This window comes from Bufo gargarizans, chromosome 2 (assembly GCF_014858855.1).
Source record: "Bufo gargarizans isolate SCDJY-AF-19 chromosome 2, ASM1485885v1, whole genome shotgun sequence".
Taxonomy (NCBI): domain Eukaryota; kingdom Metazoa; phylum Chordata; class Amphibia; order Anura; family Bufonidae; genus Bufo; species Bufo gargarizans.
Genome location: NC_058081.1, coordinates 717,591,692 through 717,612,747, shown reverse-complemented (window position 1 = coordinate 717,612,747; position 21,056 = coordinate 717,591,692). Strand labels below are relative to the sequence as shown.

At 42.5% G+C, this 21,056-nt stretch overlaps 1 protein-coding gene across 1 annotated transcript; it reads right to left on the bottom strand.

Moving 5' to 3' along the window:
• Nucleotides 1–5,828: 5,828 nt before the first annotated feature.
• On the bottom strand, nucleotides 5,829–20,791 carry LOC122927105 (phospholipase A2 inhibitor NAI-like). Its single transcript, XM_044278689.1, has 5 exons — nucleotides 20,653–20,791; nucleotides 19,476–19,589; nucleotides 12,892–13,038; nucleotides 7,683–7,823; nucleotides 5,829–6,129 (listed from the first exon to the last, which is right to left on the bottom strand). Exons 1-5 carry the CDS (start codon nucleotides 20,702–20,704, stop codon nucleotides 5,936–5,938), a joined length of 648 nt encoding a protein of 215 aa, XP_044134624.1. The 5' UTR covers nucleotides 20,705–20,791; the 3' UTR covers nucleotides 5,829–5,935.
• Between the last annotated feature and the right edge of the window lie 265 nt (nucleotides 20,792–21,056).

Sequence of the window (21,056 nt, the reverse complement as noted above, 5' to 3'; positions counted from 1 at the left end):
TTAAAGGGCCAACACCTTCAGATTTATACTTTTTAACATTTATATAATTAAAGAACATTTTAGGGTTAGTTTTACTCTCTTTGGCAATTAATCTCTCGGTCTCTAGTTTGGCCGCTTTTATTTGTTTTTTACATGTTCTATTTTCTTCCTTATAGTTTTTCAGTGCTTCTGTGCTACACTCCTGTTTTAGTGATTTATATGCTTTATTTTTGTCATTTATTGCGTTCTTTACAGTTCTTTTTATCCACATTGGTTTCTTTTTGTTCCTTAACCTTTTAATCCTATATGGTATGTACCTCTCACAATGAGGATTTAGGATGCTTTTAAAGATATCCCGTTTTGTGGCTGTATTTTTATTTTTGAGGACTTTGTCCCAGTTAGTTAGGCCTATGGCCTCTCTTAGTTGGCTAAATTTTCTGTTTTGAAGTTTGGTATTTTTGTTCCTCCCTGTAAAAACTCTCTTTTGAATCATAATTGGAAGGTTATTACTTTATGGTCACTATTTCCCAGGTGTCCCCCAACCTGCATGTCTGTTGTTCTGTCAGGCCTATTGGTTAATACTAAGTCCAGTATAGCCGTCCCTCTAGTCGGGTCCTGAACCAGTTGGGAGAGGTAATTGTCTTTGGTTATTACCAAGAACCTGTTTCCTTTATGAGATATACAGGTTTCAGTTTCCCAGTCTATATCTGGGTAGTTGAAGTCCCCCAAAATAACCACCTCATTATGATTTGCCGCCTTGTCTATCTCATTTAGTAGTAGATTTTCTGTGGACTCTGGTATATTAGGTGGTTTATAGTAAACTCCTATTAGTAATTTATTATTGTTTTTAGCTCCATGTATCTCTACCCACAGTGACTCCACATGTTCATGTCCCTCACTTATATCTTCACGGAGTGTGGGCTTTAGACAGGACTTTACATAAAGGCAGACCCCTCCCCCTCTCCGGTTTTGACGATCCTTTCTAAAGAGACTGTAACCTTGTACATTAACTGCCCAGTCATACTTATCATCCAGCCATGTCTCAGTTATTCCCACAATGTCATAGTCCTCCTCACACATCACTAATTCCAGTTCCCCAGTTTTATTTGTCAGACTTCTGGCATTAGTATACATACATTTGAGAGGTTTATGTATATTTTTTACCCTACACCTTTCCTTCTGAACTGTTCTAGTCCCTCCTTCCATTCCTCCCCCAGTCCCACTACCTTGCCCCCGGTCTCTATCTGCACCCATCCTATAACATAATTACCCTCCCCCAGTCCCTAGTTTAAACACTCCTCCAACCTTCTAGCCATCTTCTTCCCCAACACAGCTGCCCCTTCCCCATTGAGGTGCAGCCCGTCCCTACGATAGAGCCTGTAGCCGATAGAGAAGTCGGCCCAGTTCTCCAGGAACCCAAATACCTCCTTCCTACACCAGTTCTTGAGCCACTTGTTAACCTCCCTAATCTCCCGCTGCCTTTCTTGTGTGGCCCGTGGTACCGGTAGTATTTTGGAAAATACTACCTTTGAGGTCCTTGCCCTAAGCTTTTGACCTAAATCCCTGAAATCATTTTTAAGTGCAGCAGTGTCGTCCCTGGACTGACATCCCCCTCATCTGCCAAACGTGCAAACTTGTTGGGGTGTGTCAGATCAGGGCTAGCCACCCTGACACTCTTCCCTCTACCCCGCTTTCTAACTGTTACCCAGATAGCTGCCTCACTTTCCTCAGCCTCCTCTCTGTCACCCTCCCCCTCATCTACCCCATAAAGTGCTCGCTCGGTGAGAAGCAAACTCTTTTGCAAATTGTCAATGCCTCTCAGTGTTGCAACTTGCCCATTTAGAGACTCGATTTGCGATTCCAAACAGGTAATTTGCTCACATCTTGAACAAAGATATACACCCTGGAACAGCTGTTCAAGGACTGCATACATCATGCAAGATGTGCACTGGACTGCGCTGTCAATTGTGCAACACATACTAAATGGGGATTACACCGCAAAAGCGAAAAATACAAAATAATGTAGCACTAAGAAACTGGCTAATTTCAGTCCCCCACTGAAGTCCCAGAATCTAAAGTCACTTAATCTTAAGTCACACACTTACGTAACCACACTTAATCAACCATGCGTCGCAGTCAAACTCGCGTTATATATCTGCTTATATAAATATAAATGCAGCTCACTACACCAGCCTGGTTTGTTTTCCCTCTGGCTTCAAAAAGGACGGCAATACAATTGAATATAATGCACTGCATGATCTGAAGGACGTGATGACATCACAGGTCACGTAATCAGTGCAGCCGGCAGAGGTGGCCATCATGTGACCAGTGTAGGAGATGCCCACAGTGAAGAGGAGAAGTCCTGGGGAAGAAGCTGTGGTGATGTCTGCTACAAAAGGAGAGGTAAGTGAAGGGAGAGGCAGAGCAATGCTGGAAGTTGTGGTTATTTAACTGGGACTGTATGTTAGGGCTGAAGGGAGGGATGTTATCATGGGACTAAATGTTCAGGAGTGATGTTATTTACATAGGGCTGTAAATTGATGTGGCTGGGGGAGGGAGTGATTAACATGGGACTGTATGTTGGATAAGGCTGGGGAGGGGGTGATGTTATTTACATGGGACTGTATATTGATGGTGGCTGTGGGAGGGAGTGATGTTATTTACATGGGACTGTATATTGATGGTGGCTGGGGAGGGAGGGATGTTTTTTTACATGGGACTGTATATTGATGGCGGCTGTGGAAGGGAGTGATGTTTACATGGGACTGTATGTTGATGGTGGTTGTGGGAGGGAGTGATGTTGTTTACATGGGACTGTATGTTAATGGAGGCTGTGGAGGGAGTGATGTTATTTTCATGGGACTGTATGTTGGAGGAGGCTGGGGAGGGGGCAATTTTATTTGCACGAGGCTGTATGTTGGAGGAGGCTGGTGAGGAAGTGGTGTTATTTACATTAGACTGTATGTTGAAGGGGGCTGTAGACAGAGAGGGATGTTATTTACATGGGACTGTACATTGCAGGGGGCTGTAGACAGAGAGGGATGTTATTTACGTGGGACTGTACATTGGAGGGGGCTGTAGATAGAGAGGGATGTTATTTACATGGGACTGTATATTGGAGGGGGCTGGAGAGATGGTGTGATGTTATTTACATGGTATTGTATGTTGATGGTGGCTGGAGAGGGGGTAGTGTTATTTACACGGGACTCTATGGCGGAGGGAGGGAAAAAGTGTTATTTACATGGGACTGTATGGTGGAGGGGTTGAAAAATTATAATTTGTGAGGACGCTAAGAGGAGGAATATAACTACAGGGGGCACTTCAGGGGAGAGCATTATAACAGGAGGGGGCAATATAAATACTGTGAGCACTGTAGGGACATTTTAAATCCAGTGGACATTAGGCGTTCTTATTACTACTGGGGGCTCTATAGGAGGGACTTATAGATCTGCCTTATTTCTATTAAGAGCACTATGGGGGCCTTATTACTACTGAGGGGTCTGTAGAAAGCTTTATTACCACTGGGGAACAATAGTGGGGCCTTATTTCTACTGGGGGCTCTGAGAGGGCATTATTAATACTGGAGGGCTCTTCTACTAATTGGGGGCACTGTAGGGGGCAGTATTTCTAATGAGGGCACTCTAGAAAGGAAATACTATTGGTGGGACTATGAGGAACACTATTACTATGGGGGGGGCTATCTGTATAGTACTCATTTTTCTTCAGGATAGTATTTGGGGGTATTGGGGAGCACAGCGAGCACCAGGAGAACACTGTGGGGACTCCAGGTTGGGGGATGATGATAGAAATGTGAGGAAGCTAAGATGTCTGTGTGCCACACTCTGCAGAGACGAGGCAGCTGAAATAAGTTGTCTGGACCAAATGGAGAAGATGATGACAGAGAAGATCTACATCAGAGGAGACATCACCTGGAGGCCCTGGATGTGACAGGTATGTGCTGCTGTATAGCGAGTACAGCAAAATGCAGCATGAGCTGGGAGGGTCGACTTAGGGTACTTTCACACTAGAGGTATCCTTCTCGGGCAAGATATTCTGGCGGGTGAGCAGCCTGCTGGATCCGTGCTACCACTAGTGCACCGTGCCGCTGGAAGCCCGCTCAGCCCCATTCACTATAATGGGGCGGACCGGAGATCCGGCCGCAGTGCGGCAAACATTCCGAGAGGTGGGCTGAAAGAAACTACAGCATGCTGCAGTTTTATTCAGCCGTCTCTCGACATGTTTGCCGTGCTGCGGCCGGACCTCCGGCCCGCCCCATAATAGTGAATGGGGCCGGAGCGGACATCCAGCGACACGGTGCAGTAGCGGTAGCACGGATCCGGCAGGCTGTTCCCCCGCCAGAACAGTGTGAAAGTAGCCTTAGAGAACTGGGCCATATTTATTGGGGCTTGGGCGCTGGATCCTTTGAGACCCTAGCAACGCCCCTGTGTGGTATCATTGTAATCCTACTGAACCAGAGAATGAAGTGCACAGGTCAGTTTTGTCGCAAAAGGAACGCCATGGGGACAAAACCCGTAAAGGTTGAGGAATTGCACTTTTTTTTCTAATTCTACTCCATTTTCCCGCTTCCCACTACAATATATGCCATAATAAATAGTGGCATTAGAAAGTACAACTTGTCCTGCAAAAAATAAGCCCTCAAGTGGATACGTGAATAGAGAAAAAAATAAAAGTTATGGCTCAAGGAAGATAGGGAAGAAAGATTCAAGCGCAAAAACAAAACCTCTGGTATCCTAAGAGTTAAAAAGCTTGTTTGCAGGGGGACCACGGGTCTGATCCATGCTTATCTCACATTAATAAAGTATTTTGAGGATATGTAATTGTTATGTAACTACTTGATAACTACTTTAAGGCTATGGCCACACGGTGACATAGTGTAAGTCGTGCAACTCTTCTGCAACACATGTCGCCTTGTTGCCCTAGCCTAATGCTTGAGGGGGAGGGGGTGATTTCAAAAGTATACCATGGGGCACAGCCTTTACTTGTTATGTCCCTGATATAATTTTTTTTTTATTATGGCACAAAAACAATATTTTAGCATTTTTTTATTTATTTTGCAGGTGCTCCTTTTTATAATTTCTTCTTTATTGACCAATTGGTTTTGTGGCTTTCCAGTTTCCAGTTATAGAAATGTTCTTATCAGGTGGTTCTGTGACAACTCATAAGATATGTGATAATTTTTTCTTAAAGTCTCAGCAAGGTGTGTAATGCAACGATTTTATGACATGTCCTGGTTGGCGTTAATTTGTGCATTATTTAGCGACAATTTAGAAAGGTGCATGTAATAAATGTGGCAAAAACAATATGCCTTAAATACCATGCCCCCATTTTCCTCGCCAACTCAGAAGATGACATGGACCGTGAAAAATAGCTTTATATAGACGGAAGTGGCTTGGTAAATGAGGTGAAATATTTTTAGCATAAAAAAGGCACAATTTTAGATAAACATCAGATGAAACTGCAATGATAACTGACCCCTATGTTTAATGCCACTGGTATAAAAATCCTTTCGCTATAATGCTATAAAAATTATGTAGTTGCTCATCGTTTGCAGCAGAATGCAGTTGGGTTGCTGTGCTGGCAATAAGCCTATGTAGAAACCTGTCTATATACAGAATAGATGCATGTTAAATATAATGTACAAAAATAATGAATATGAAGAAACACAGCTTCCCTAGTATTGTGTAGATACATTGCTCATTACATTTAATTATTGCTGAGGAAATCTTCGTTTGTAACTTATTAGTTTATAAAAAAATAAATAATGGAAATATTAATGGATGCGGTTTGTAAAACAAAAGTAAACTTACAACTAAATGAAGCACAGTAGATGCAGAAGACAATTTTTTAATTACTTGTGCAAAGGTTTAAAATATTTTATGCTGAACACATTTTTTGTTTCCATTGTCTTCATTCATCCAAAGATCCTTAACCTCTGTTAGGAGAACAGTTTCAGCAGTAGAAGACACACAATGGCCGGAGCCAGGACGATGTTATGGACACTAAGACCACCGCTGGTGCAGATAAACTTAACATCGCTTGTCACTCCTTCATTGTTTGTGGACAGGCTGCCGATGTCGCAGATGGACTTTGTTGCGCACCCTCGAAAGGCTGATGACTCTGACGCTGATCCTGAAAAAGACACAATTTCATTTAACACAACATTAAAGCTGGGTTCACCTCATGTTTTAAACGCAGCACACCACGTTCTTGTATCCTTTTTTTTTTTTTTCATTTTTACAATGGAACTCTATAGTGAACAGATGCCATGGCATCAGTGTGAATCATCTGTTTAACGTATACGTTTTTTTGTATAAGTAAGGCTACTTTCACACTAGCGGCACAGACCTCCAGCAGGCTGTTCCGTCGGGTGAACAGCCTGTAGGATCCGTCCTGCGGCTAATGACCGTGTGCCTCCGGACTGCCGCTCCGTCGCTATTGACTATAATGGGGGTGGGGGCGGAAATGCAGCAGAGGCATGGCAGCGCATGGCGAGAGGCTGCCAGAATAAAACTACGACATGTCCGACATTTATTCCGGCAGCCTCTCGCCGTGCGCTTCCGTGCCTCTGCCCCGCCCCTATTATAGTCAATCCCGGGGCACACGTTCACTAACATCAGCACGGATCCGACAGGCTATTCACCCGACGGAACAGCCTGCCGGAGATCCGTGCCGCTAGTGTGAAAGTAGCCTTAAATGGATAGCAAAAACATGAAACAAAAAAAATGAAGCCAGCCTTAGCCACATGAATGAAGATTCCTTAGGCCTCATGCACACAACCGCGTTCCACGGCCGAGAACGGTCCGTGGTAACCCGGCCGGGATTCCTGCTGACAGCAGGAGCGCACTGCGTCATTGGTGTCTATGACGCCGTGCGCTTCATGCCGCCGCTGCACTACAGTAATACACTCGTATAGATCATACGAGTGTATTAATGTAGTGCAGTAGCGGCATGAAGCGCACGGCATCATAGCAACCAATGACGCCGTGCGCTCCTGCTGTTAGCAGGAATCCCGGCCGGGTTACCACGGACCGCTCTCGGCCGTGAAACACGACCAGGTGCATGAGGCCTTAACCTGAGCATTGTTTTTTTATTTTGCTTTCTCATTTTTCTATAAAACTATTATAATAAATAAGGTTTATTTCGGATATTTTTTTTATCAGTCTTCGAGCTTTTTTTTTTTTTACCCACAGCAAAGACCTAGATAATTTGGCAGGAAAATCATTTTTTCCCTACTACTGTTAGCCGTCAATGCCAATAAGTAGCATGAAAGAGGCTCAAACAAATGTGTCCTTCCTTATCTTTGCCTTAGGCCTCAAGCACACAACTTCCTTTTTTTGCGTTCCTCAAACCGCAGATCTGCAAAAAAACGGAAGCCGCCCGTGTGCCTTCCACAATTTGCGGAACGGAACGGGCGGCCTTTAATATAAATGCCTATTCTTGTCTGCAAAGTGCGGACAAGAATAGGACAGGTTATATTTTTTTTGCGGGGCCACGGAACGGAGAAACGGATGCGGACAGCACACATAGTGCTGTCCGCATCTTTTGCGGCCCCATTGAAGTGAATGGGTCCGCATCCGAGCCACCAAAACTGCGGCTCGGATGCGGACCAAAACAACAGCCGTGTGCATGAGGCCTTATCTTGAGACGTGTGATGCCAGACGAAAAAGAATAAATTTTAGTACCTGACACTTGAGTTGTCTGGAGAATACACCTATTCTCATCCCCAGTGCATTGTATTGTATCATCGGTGTTACACGAGGTAGAGTCAGCGGAGATGCAGGATCGGCAGACCAGTCCATTGGGGTTAGAACTTGTTGTTGGATCTAGAAGCAAACAGGTGAAAGAGAGAAATATAAAGAACATTGGTTTCCTTAAGGCCTCTTTCACACGGGCATCATGTTTTTTGGTCCGGATAAGATGCGGGTGCGTTGTGGAAAAATGCGCAATTTTTCTGCGCAAGTGCAAAACATTGAAATGCATTTTGCACGCCCGTGAGAAAAATCGGCATGTTTGGTACCCAAACCCGAACCCGGACTTCTTCACAGAAGTGTAGATTTGATGGACTTCACAGTTGTGTAGGTTTTATTATTTTCCCTTATAACATGGTTATAAGGGAAAATAATAGCATTCTTATTACAGAATGCATAGTACAATAGCGCTGAAGGGGTTAAAAAAAATAATAATACTTTAACTCACCTTAATCCACTTGGTCGCGCAGCCCGACTTCTCTTCTGTCTTCTTCTTTGAGGAATAGGACCTTTGATGACGTCACTGCGCTCATCACATGGTCCATCACATGATCCATGGTGATGGATTATGTGACAGACCATATGATGACCGCAGTGACGTCACCACAGGTCCTTTTCCTGTGCACAGCAAAGATGAAGACAGAAGAGATGCCGGCTGGGTGAGCAAGTGGATTAAAGAGATTTTAATTATTATTTATTTATTTTTTAACCCCTCCAGCCCTATTGTACTATGCATTCTGTAATAAGAATGCTATTATTTTCCCTTATAACCATGTTATAAGGGAAAATAATAAAGATCGGGTCCCCATCCCAATCGTCTCCTAGCAACCGTGCGTAAAAATCGCACCGCATCCGCATTTGCCTGCGGATGCTTGTGATTTTCACGCAGCCGATTCACTTCTATGGGGCCTGTGTTGCGTGGAAAACGCACAAAGAGGAGCATTCTGCGATTTTCACGCAACGCACAAGTGATGCGTGAAAATCACCGCTCATGTGCACAGCCCCATAGAAATGAATGGGTCCGGATTCAGTGCGGGTGCAATACGCTTACCTCACGCATTGCACCTGCGCGGAAATCTCGCACGTGTGAAAGGGGCCTAACATTTACATGACAATGTCTTTCCAAGTATGAACCACAGGTATTACTAGAAGAACCACATAGGAACCTCCATATTTCCCATCAGGACACTGGGAAAGTGCTCATTCTTCACATGTATTAAGAAATTATTAAGCAAGAGTGTAAGAGCAAGTTCCTGAACTCTGTGTAAACGCTGCATGCGGTTCAACCCATTATCCTGCAATGATCTCATGGAAGACAAATTCTGTACCCACCATGAAGCAAAACAGATGTTCCTTATCATAGGAAAAATGTAAAAATCTTTCCTGACTTCAAACATGGCAATAAGAATAAACCTCTGGACCAACATCCCAGCTCTAGTCATTTAGTACAAAATCTTTACAACTAAGGGGTGTACATAGGTATCAAGTCACATGTCCAAGCTCTTACCACCTCCTGCCACCTCCAAATCCTTCCTTATCCTTGAGTCAACCAAAATGCTAGTGCATATATCAGCAACCCCCGCACTCTAGGTGTTCTGAAACTACAACTCCCAAAGTGGTCTATTCACTTCTATGGGAGTTAGAACTGCCGAGCATGTTTGCATACTGGAGGTTGTAGTTTCACAGCAGCTGGACCGTGTGTTGGTGCATACTCTCATCATCTCCTGCCTGGACTTCTGCAACATCCTCCTCTGTGGCCTCCCAGCTAATTGTCTTTCACCCTTCTAATCAATCTCCAATTCTGCTGCCAATCCATCTCTCCCCTTGTTTCTCCTCTGTCTCTCCCCTCTTCCAATCCCCTCACTAGCTCCCAAATTCCCAGTGATTTCAGTTCAGAACGCTAACAACGACATATAAGGCCATCCACAATCTGCCCCATCCTTACATCTCTGACCTACTCTCCCGATAAATCTCCACACATAATCTTCGATCCTCAGATGGCTTCTTTCTTTGTTCTCCTCTTGTCTGTTCCTTGTACAATCATCTACAAGATTTCTTACATATCTCCCATACTCTGGAACCCACTACCCCAGCAGATCAGACTCTCCCCCACCTTTCAAACCTTCAAAAGCAACTTGAGATCCCAACTTTTCAGAAATTCCTACAATTTACAATAACCCTTCAGCCACTAAACAGCCACCTGAGCAGCCTCTACCCTCAGACACTGTCTTTTTTTCCATATTCCCTTGTAGATTTTAAGTCCTGACAGGCCGGGCTCTCTCCTCTGTTGATACTGCAAGTTCACGCTTACTGTGCTTGTTTTGTTTTATATGTATGTATATGTTACCCTTTTTTAGATTTAGATTTGCATTGTCCTGGAATAAATAAGTGATGCTTAAAAATGAAAATTAATAAATAAATGACATCATAGGGCCACATAGCAAAACTGTTTTGGCCCTCCTTTGCCTAAAAGTTAAGCTTTTGTTCACTTCTCTCTTAGCAAAAGTGGAACAGGGACTTAATTAATATGGTGCTCATCCTGGACACTGTATTTCTCAAATCTACACCAGACAAGTGGGACAATTATATTGATGAATCTCCCAGATACAACTCTAGGTCTACTTGCTTCCTTTCAGTACCTGATAAAACTGAAAGCCTGCAGCCACCACGGAGGGAGCTTGTGTGTGTGTGTGTGTGTATATATATATAAATATATTTTTTTTTAACAGTTACCATTAAATTCAATGGAAGCTGTAAGATCTCTTTACACTCAGTTCCTCCAAGTGGTGACTGCAATAAAATGATCAAATTTTACTGTGCCAATAGTTCTACAGTACGTGCTAGTCTTTGTTTTTTCCGCAGTCATATTGCTGGGGTGTTGTCTTGACATGTGACATGTGGCCAGCCACTTGGCATATCATAGTGATGATGTCATTTAGAAGGAAACATCAACACTGCCATGTTTAACTCACGCATCACATCCGCGCGGAATACTCGCTTGTGTGAAAGAGGCCTAACAGTCCTAAACCCGAAGCAGGTCAGCCGGCACCTCTCCTTTTAGTTCAATAATGGCTTCAATCCTACTTTCACAATCAACTACCTTATGTGTCCCCCCCAATTCCTCATATATTGTAAGTAAGGCCCTGACTCCTAGTGTTTCAGTTGTATTTTAGGCAGTTACTTTTGTTTTGTACATGAACCCTATGAATTTGTAAAGCGATGCGGAAAATGGAATATATTATTAGTAATTCACAAAGTTATTACACAAAGTCTTACGAGACTTCGCAAAGTAATAACTTCGGCTCATTGGAGCCGAAGTTATTCACACGTCCGTAAGTATTTTGTTGATCTGCAAATTGCGGATCCGCAAAACACGGACACCGGCAATGTGCATTCCGTAATTTGTTGACCGCTTATCGCCGGCACTATAATAGAAAATGCCTAATCTTGTCTGCAATTGTGGACAAGAATAGGACATGTTATATTTTTTTGCGGAAACTGAAGCACGGATGCGGGAGTACGTATCCGCAAATGCGAATGCAGACGCGGACAGCACATTCCAGGCCCCATTGAAAACAAATGGGTCTGCACCCGTTCTGCAAATTTGCGGGACGGATGCAGACCCATTTTGCGGACGTGTGAATGGACCCCAATACTGTACGGACCTGGAAAAAAGTAAGCAAGACTCAGAACCTTATATATTAAAAGTATTATATTCTTTATTGCAGCATATATAAATAATTAGGTAAACATAAATCATGTAAAAGGTGGACAAAACATCTAGAAATGGAGAAATGTCCACAAACGTTGTACTGAGTATGGATCCCAAAGTACCCACATAGCTCCTGCAAAAGATGGAAATACATGTACATAAGGCACATGACAGTGTGCCCCCCGTGGCCGTATTGCGGCCCGCATGAGGCGGGTCCGCAATCATCACGGATGCAGACATATTCACTTGAATGGGTCCGCAAATCCAGAGATGCGGAGTGGAAGGAATGGAACCACAGAAAGGAAGCACTACGGACTGATTCCTTGGTGTTCCGTTCCGTGCTTCTGTTCCGCAAAAAGATAGAACTTGTTCTATCTTTTTGCAGAACATACGGATCGCGGATCCATTGAAGTTGAATGTGTCTGGCTCTGTCCTGGCCGCCGCACAAACTTTGCCTGTGCATTGGGGACCGCATGCACGGAACGGAACAAATATGTTTGTGTGCAAGAGGCCTAACACAAAGGTAGGTAAGCCTGAACCAATCCAAATAATAATATCAGATCTACATAGCAAACCTAATGCTACAGAGGGGATGAAGTAACATACCCACTCAAAGGGTTAACCATCCCAAAGCCAATTTAGGACCAGGAGAAACATAAGGAAAAAAAAAAAACGAAATAGACGAGGTCAGGACAATAACCAACCTGTGGACATGTTTGTGGGAGCGTACTTGAATGGAGCATGACCTTCCATGGCCGTCAGATTTACGATAGTTTGGCGACAATTACAATACAAATCTACCCCGGCCAATAGCTCACGTACAGCAGATTTGCTATTCTGGTGCACAAACTGCCAGAAGATGGAACAGTTTTGTTACGAGGCCCATCTTAGGGCACTTTCACACTTGTGTTGTTTGATTCCTGCAGGCGGTTCTGTTGCCTGAACTTCCTGCCTGATCAGGCAAACTGTATGCAAACGCATATAATTTTTTCTGACTGTTTAGGCATTTATTCAGACTTATCAGGATCTTGATCAGTCAGAAAAATGCATTGTAATACCGGATCCGTTTTTCCGGTATTTATTTTCTTCACATTTTTAAAGGTCTGCGCATGCAGGAATACCGGATCCGTCAAGGCGGCAATTTGAATGCCGGATTCGGCACTAATACATTTCTATGGAAAAAAAATGCTGGATCCGGCATTCAGGCAAGTGTTCATTTTTTTGGGCCGGAGATAAAACCGCAGCATGAAAAAGTACTGAAAAGTCAAAAAGACTGAACTGAAGACATCCTGAACGGATTGCTCTCCAATAAGAATGCATTAGGATAAAACTGATCAGTTTTTTTCCGGTATTGAGCCCTTCATAATAATTTTTCGTTTTTATATACTTTAATGCAATATTGGCAAAGAGAAGCAGAAAGAGACGACTTACATGTGGGAGTATTAGGAGCGCAGTTGTCAGTGTTGCAGCATGAAGTGCTAACCCTCATATGTCCTTGTTGTATGCGCACACTGCCCTTTAAGTCACATTGAGATGAAGGTGAGCATGATCTGGTCAAAGATGTAGACTTCACTCCAACTAAAAATAAACAAAGCAAACATTTTCTCTTACTGAAATAGGAAAGTATATACACACATATACTGGTAAATAGTATGTATAATCAATGTATCCTGCCCTTCCATATTCTCTGTGATCCAAACATACGGAGGAGCGCAGATTGTGAACACTGGTTACTTGTTATGCACAAATGTCTATTCTTACAACAGGTCACATTCCTTCATAATTTATTTAAGAACAAGAGCTCATTTAACCCTTACACATACAGAGTTGCTGTCTCAAGCAGGCGCACACTTTGCCCTACTTTCCCCTGTGTGAACTGGGGCTAGTGCGCAGTGAACTATCCTTCAGCATTGCAAGAGTTAATCCTTTCCTTGTGCTCTCAGCCCAGCTGTTGATTGATCAACCTTCCTATTTAGCTGTGGATCCACCTCCTCACCTGAGCTTTAACCCATAGGATACCAGCGCCGTATATGTACAGCGCTGGAAACTAGGTCTGAAATCCCAGTGTCGTACAGCTACCGCGCTCTAATCGGGCGGGCGTAGGAGCTGCGCCCGCCCGATCATCTGCGGGGGTCTGGGAGTCACTGATAGCCGGACCCCTGCTGTATGCACCAGCATCAGTGAAAACACCAATGCTGTCGCATTAACCCTCACACTGCCACGGTCAGTGCTGACCGTGGCATGTGTGGGATCCTGCCGGGTGTGGGATGGTCATCAAGTCCACGCTCTGCTGTGACGGGGACCCGATGGCAGGGAAGGCAAGCTCGATGCTGTAAGTTTATTACACTGGTAATACACTTCCAGCCAATGCATTACAATATAGAAATATGGCTCTCAGACCATGGTCTGAATATACTCCATTGACTACAACCCTCTGTTGTCTGTCCCTCAGTCACTGCCTAATCCATCCAACAATATGGGAGTCCAAGCACAAAGACTGCACTTTATTGATAAGCCTTCTATGCGGGACAGTATAAAAAGCCTTACTAAAGTCTAGATAAGCGATGTCTACTGCACCTCCGCCATCTATTATTCTAGTCACCCAATCAAAAAAATCAATAAGATTAGTTTGACATGATCTCCCTGAAGTAAACCCATGCTGTTTTTCATCTTGCAATCCATGGGATTTTCGATGTTCCACAATCCTCTCCTTAAGTATGGTTTCCATTAATTTCCCCACTATTGATGTCAGGCTTACTGGCCTATAGTTGCCCGATTCCTCCCTACTACCTTTCTTGTGAATGGGCACAACATTTGCTAATTTCCAATCTTCTGGGACGACTCCTGTTGCCAGTGATTGGTTTAAATAAATCCGTTAATGGTTTTGCTAGTTCACCGCTGAGCTCTTTTAATAGCTTTGGGTGTATCCCATCAGGCCGCTGTGACTTATTTGTATTAATTTTAGACAGCTAACTTAGAACCTCTTCCTCTGTAAAGACACGTGCATCCAAAGATTCATTAGTCTTCTTTCCTAACTGAGGTCCTTTTACTTTGTTTTCCTTTGTAAAAACTGAACAGAAGTATTCATTGAGGCAGTCAGCTAGTTCTTTATCTTCTTCCATATACCTTCCTTCTTTTGTTTTTAATTAGGTAATTCTTAGTTTTAGTATACTTTTTCATTTATGTATCTGAAGAATGTCTTATCGCCTTTTTTCACTGACTGAGCTAATTTCTCTTCTGCCAGTGCTTTAGAAGCTCTTATAACTTGTTTGGCCTCTCTCTGCCTAATCTTATAACTTTGCCTGTCATCCTCTTTTTTTATTTTTTTTTATAACTACTAAATGCTATCTTTTTGTTTTTATTGATTTTGGCTACTTCTGCTGAGTACCACAGTGGTCTTCTCCTTTCTTTGCTTTTACTGACAAGTCTAATGCAATTTTCTGTTGCCTTCAATAGTGCCACTTTTAAGTAGTCCCATTTCTCCTGGACTCCATTGAAACTGTTTCAATCTGATAGGGACTCGTATACCACTAATCTAATTTTAGAAAAGTCAGTTTTTCTAAAATCTAAAACTTTTGTTTTTGTGTGGTGTGACTCAGTCACTGTACTTATAGTAAACCACACTGACTGGTGATCACTAGATCCCAAGCTTTCCCCTACAGTAATATCAGATACCTAATTCCCATTTGTGAATACTAAATCTAAAATGGCCTCCTTCCGGGTTGGCTCCTCAAATACTTGCTGTAGAGATAATTCTAGTAGGAATTTAGAATATCTGTACTCCTGGCAGAACTAGCTATTTTGGTTTTCCAGTTTAGATCAGGAAGATTAAAGTCTCCCATAACGATAACTTCAGCTTTCAATGTCATTTTAGCTATTTCCTCAACTAGTAAATCATCTAATTCTTTGACTTAGCTAGGTGGTCTATATATCACACCTACACGAGTTACCTTATGATTATAAAGCTGCAAGGTAACCCAAACTGACTCTAAATCGGTCTGGCTAACTTGTATTAAATTAGATTTAATGCTACCTTTCACATACAGGGCCACCCCTCCCGCTTGTTGCCTTCTCTGTCTTTCCTATATAGAGAGAACCCTGGAATTGTTATATCCCAGTCATTACTCCCATTGAACCATGTCTCAGTAACAGCCACTAAATCTATATTCTCAGATGCCATTATAGACCCAAGTTCATTGATCTTATTCACTAAACTGCGAGCATTTGTAGACAAGATTCAGGGTTTGTCATTTCTTAACCTATGTGTACTGGCATCTTCTGGCATTGTACCGGGGGGCAGTCGGACTGCTGGATTATCACTCTTTTGCACCCCTTTCCTAGTTTAAATGCTCCTTAGCAAATACTTTGAACTGTTCACTGAGGACATTTGTTCCCTTGAGAGAAAGATGCAAACCATCTTTCTTGTACAGTTCTTTTCCATTCCAACAAGAGCTAACATGAGACACAAAGCCAAACCCTTGGTTCAGACACCATTCACCAAGCCATACATTGAATTCCTTAATGTGCATCTTCCTGTCATGCTGAAGGTTATGCACAGGCAAAACTGCAGAGAATGAAAGAGTTGATGCAACCTCCCTTATATCATTTCCAAGTGTGTGAAAAGCTTTCTTAGCCTTTGAAACCTCATTGCAAGCCAGATCATTTGTCCCAAGATGGACAATAACATCCACCTCCCTTTCCTGCTTTGCTTGCCTAACAATATTAAGGATACGTCGTCTATCCCTGCTAGCGGTAGCACCAGGGAGACATCTCACAACACCATTTTCCTCAAACTTCACACCTCTTATGATGGAATCGCCCACCAACAGCTACTTGCTATCAGTCCTCACCTTCTCCTTTTTGTCTTTGGCTGCAGTCTTGCATACTTTAGGCATGGGAGTTGATTGTTCCTCACCCACTGTGCTGAAGCCATCATCCATGTTGCTCTTGCACTCTGAAAGTGCTGCAAATGAATTATGGACAGCCACAGACTGTGGGACATGTCTTCTATCAACAACTCTCAGTCTACCAGAACCTGCAGTAACCCATCTTTCAAATAAAAATACACATATTAGGTATTGCCGCGTCCATAACAACCTGCTCTAAAAAAATACCACATGATCTAACCCCTCAGGTGAACACCGTAAAAAAATAATTAAAAAAACACGGTGTCAAAAAAGCCATTTTTTTGTCACCTTAAATCACAAAAAGTGTAATAGCTCCCCAAAATAGTGCTAATCAAACCATCTTCTTATCCCGCAGAAATGATACCCTACCAAAGAGAATCTCCCCCCCCCCCCCCAAAAAAAAAACTATGACTCTCATTGCACGCGCACTGAATCTGGACCTATTCACTCAAATGGGGCTGTGCACATGAGCGGTGATTTTCAAGCATCACTTGTGCGTTGCATGAAAATTGCAGCATGCTCTATATTTTGCATTTTTCATGCAACGTAAGCCGCATAGAAGTGAATGGGACTGCGTGAAAATCGCAAGCATCTGCAGTGTGAATGCGAATGCGGTGCAATTATCATGCATGGTTGCTAGGTGATGGACCATGTGATGAGCGCAGGGATGTCACCAAAGGTCCTTTTCCTCCCAGGTCTTCAAAGAAGAAGAAAGAAGACGAGAAGGACTGCATGAACAAGTGGATGAGGTGAGTTAATTTTTTTAAAATGTATTTCTTAACCCCTCCATTCCTAATTTACTTTGCATTCTCTATTAAGAATGCTATTATTTTCCCTTATAACCATGTTATAATGGAAAATAATAAAATCTACACAACACCGATCCCTAACCCAAACTTCTGTTAAGAAGTCCGGGGTCTGGGTACCAAACATGCCGATGTGGGCAATCCGCCATCTTATCCCACAAAAACTTTGACCCTAAATAAGACAATTGCCTATAATTTTTTTAAACTATAGCTCTCAGAATATGGAGACACTAAAATATGTTTTTTTTTTGTTTCAACAATGCTGTTTTTGTGTAGAACTTAAATAAATAAAAAGTTATACATATTAGGTATCGCCACATCTGTAAGAACCTGCTGTATAAAAATATCACATGAACAACCCCCTCAGATGAACACCGTTAAAATAATAATAAAAATGGTGTAAAAAAAGCTATTTTTTGTCACCTTAAATTGCAAAAAGTGTAATAACTCTATCCTTAAATGCATGAATGTTGTGACATTCATCTGGGCCTGCCTCATAGAGGGGGCGGCACAATGGGGGCGGGATGGATGATGCGGCAATGCCGCGCCTCCTGCATCCTCATTGGCTGCCCTGTAGGCGTGGCTCAGCATAGGGGGAGGAGGACTCTCCTCATATTTCGTGCACCTGAGCGGCCGCGTTCGGCCACCTCGTTCTAACAGCTGCAGCCTCTGTCACGGAGGCTCAGCAGCTTTTATTATTTATCCTGATATCCACAGATTCACGCTCCTGACGAGCCGATTATGGCGAAACGCGTCGAGTGTGGTGTGGGGATGAATTAATGTTTATACTGTCTGTATTGCGCCCACACTGCAGTTGAGGTCTGCGGTTCTCAGCCCTCTGCAGTTGATGAGCAAATGCAATTCAGCTTTTCTGTTCCATCCAGCTTAGCCTAGGTCCATTGATTCGTGCCTGCAGGGCCGACTCTCAGACATCTGATTCATACCGAACGGATGGTTTCAATTGAGGTCGGCTTCTGCAGACAGATGTTTATCAATGGATAAGTCTATCGTAATTTTAGTCTAGGGCTCCATTAGCTGGCAATGGTTCAGAGCACCTTGACCGCGCCACAGTGTATACTTCTGGTGGATTTGATCTAGTACGGCACCACGGCCTTATGATCTAGCCTGCAGTACTGCACTAGTTGCGGCATTTCTAGTGACGCCATCCACAGTTGCATATACCGCATCCTGCGGTTTCATAGGTCTCATCCAGAATTTTAATATAGGTTAGTTTCCCTTCCCTTTCCTTGTTCTGTTCAATAAAGTATTAGTTTTAACAGTAATATAGCGTTCCAAACGACAGTGATTTAATTTTTATGGTGGAACGTATACCTCATACCAGTTATACCAGTGAAATAATTAAAAAGTGTAATACCAAGCGTTCAAAAAGTCATATAACCCTAAAATAGTACCAATCAAACCGTCATCTCATACCAAAAAAACAGCCCCTACATAAGACAGTCACCCAAAAAATAAAAAATAAATATGGCTTTCAGAATATGGAGACACTTTTTTTTTTTTTTTTAAATGCTTTATTATGTAAATCTAATATGTGAGCCTCACAAAGTGACTTCAGATCTGAACTGGTCCTTAAAAAGTGAGCTTTGGAAATTCTTAAAAATTTCAAGATTTGCTTCTAAACTTCTAAGCCTTCTAACGTCCCAAAAATAAAGAAAATATAATTTACAAATGATCCAAACATGAAGTGGACATATGGGAAATGTAAAGTAATAACTGTTTTAGGAGTTATTGCTATTTGTTTTAAAAGCAAAGAAATTGAAATTTAGAAAATTAGAAAATTGCTAATTTTTCTAAATTAGCAGGTAAATTTGGTATTTTTTTATAAATGAAAATTAAATATTTGACTCAAATTTACCACTGTCATGAAGTACAATATGTGACGAGAAAACAATCTCAGAATGGCCTGGATAAGTAAAAGTGTTTTAAAGTTATCACCACATGTTAGATTTGCAAAAAAATGGCCTGGTCCTTAAGGTGAAAAATTGCTGAATTCTGAAGGGGTTAATCTTGACTCCAGAGTGTTTAAATCACAGAGGATTGTCTAGACCGGAGACACCATGTAGGACTGTGATACTTCTTAGGTTTCGATGGGTTTTCAGCCCATGGATGTAAACAGGAATGTACCATAGGTCCCCATTCACAGACAGCAAACAGGGATATTAAAAATATTTAAAGTCTATTGGAAAGTTACAAAACTTTATACAAAGATTAAGCTTAAGTTACAATAGAGTCTAACCCCTCCAAACCACTAGAAAAGATTGAACTTAATTTGACAACTCACCAATAGTGGTTTCTGTGTACGCAGATCCGCACTGATGATCTGAAGGACAGGTTATGCTGGGACCGGAGCATGTCGTTTCTTTAGAAAAGCACTGTGTACACGAAAGAGCATAACCTAAAAAAAGGGACACAGTCAGGACATTTAATTACCTATTAGTTATTTGCCAGCACATTTTTTCTGATGCAATGTTCTGAGAACAATGTTTAATAGCTAAGGGCTCTTTCACACTTGCGTTCTTGTCTTCCGGCAGTGAGTTCCGTCGTCGGGGCTCTATGCCGGAAGAATCCTAATCAGGATTATCCCCATGCATTCTGAATGGAGAGAAATCCGTTCAGGATGCATCAGGATGTCTTCAGTTCCGGACCGGAACGTTTTTTGGCCGGAGAAAATACTGCAGCATGCTGCGCTTTTTGCTCCGGCCAAAAATCCTGAACACTTGCCGCAAGGCCGGATCCGGAATGAATGCCCATTGAAAGGCATTAATCCGGATCCGGCCTTAAGCTAAACGTCGTTTCGGCGCATTGCCGGATCCGACGTTTAGCTTTTTCTGAATGGTTACCATGGCTGCCGGGACGCCAAAGTTCTGTTTGCCATTTTAAAGTGTAGTGGAGAGCAGTATACTTATCGTCCGTGCGGCTCCCGGGGCGCTTCAGAGTGACGTCAGGGCGCCCCACGCGCATGGGCTGCTCTGACGTCACTCTGGAGCGCCCCGGGAGCCGCACGGGCTCCCCACTACACTTTACTATGGCTGCCAGGACTTTAATAGCGTCCTGGCTGCCATAGTAACACTGAACGCATTTTGAAGACTGATCCGTCTTCAAATGCTTTCAGTTCACTTGCGTTTTTCCGGATCCGGCGTGTAATTCCGGCAAACCGAGTACATGACGGATCCGGACAACGCAAGCGTGAAAGAGCCCTTATGAAGCACTATGAACAGGATCGGAAGTAAAATCTTACCAGGCATTAGGGGGTTAACATTAAAATAAATGTTAGTTTATGTTATTATTATTATCATCGTTAGTTTTATTGTTTCTTATTATTATTATTAGTAGTATTGTTATTTAATATTATTTTTAAGACTATTATGAACAAATCCATAAAAAAAATATTATAATAATAATAAAGCAAATATAAAACAAAGGATGATTCAGGTCTTATAATGTTTATGAAAACTTACTTGTCGCTGCAAGAGCCGAGAGGAGGCTGAGAATTCCGATCAGGGAGCTCATGGTTCAGTTCTTGAAGGCGGGATGTAATGTGAGATGACAATCTCGAGGATCGAGGTTCTTAATTTAATATTTTGAGGGTGGGACTTGAGAAACGAAACAAACATTACCTCTTCTTATGTAACTGTGATTTTGTAATTTTGTGAAACACCCTAGGTTTGTGAAAGAATTGTGTAAAGAAATTCTGAATTTTAATGCTAAATGTTAACCCTGCACATACTGTACATAAGAGGTATCAGGCTCACATCTTCTATCATTCTATTCCCTTTCCCCCTAAATGAGTAGGGGAGAGAATATCTTAAAATTTGGTTTGGGTCGAATTCATCTAAAACCACCTTTGTGATTTGATTCAGGT

What these genes read in the sequence shown, in the direction of transcription:
- LOC122927105 (XM_044278689.1), bottom strand. Translation starts at nt 20,704, where the DNA reads ATGAGCTCCCTGATCGGAATTCTCAGCCTCCTCTCGGCTCTTGCAGCG. An exon ending in CGCTCCTAATACTCCCACAT is followed by an intron (nt 7,824 to 12,891) that starts GTAAGTCGTCTC and finishes GTTTGCTTCTAG; the next exon opens with ATCCAACAACAAGTTCTAAC. An exon ending in CCAGACAACTCAAGTGTCAG is followed by an intron (nt 6,130 to 7,682) that starts GTACTAAAATTT and finishes TGTCTTTTTCAG; the next exon opens with GATCAGCGTCAGAGTCATCA.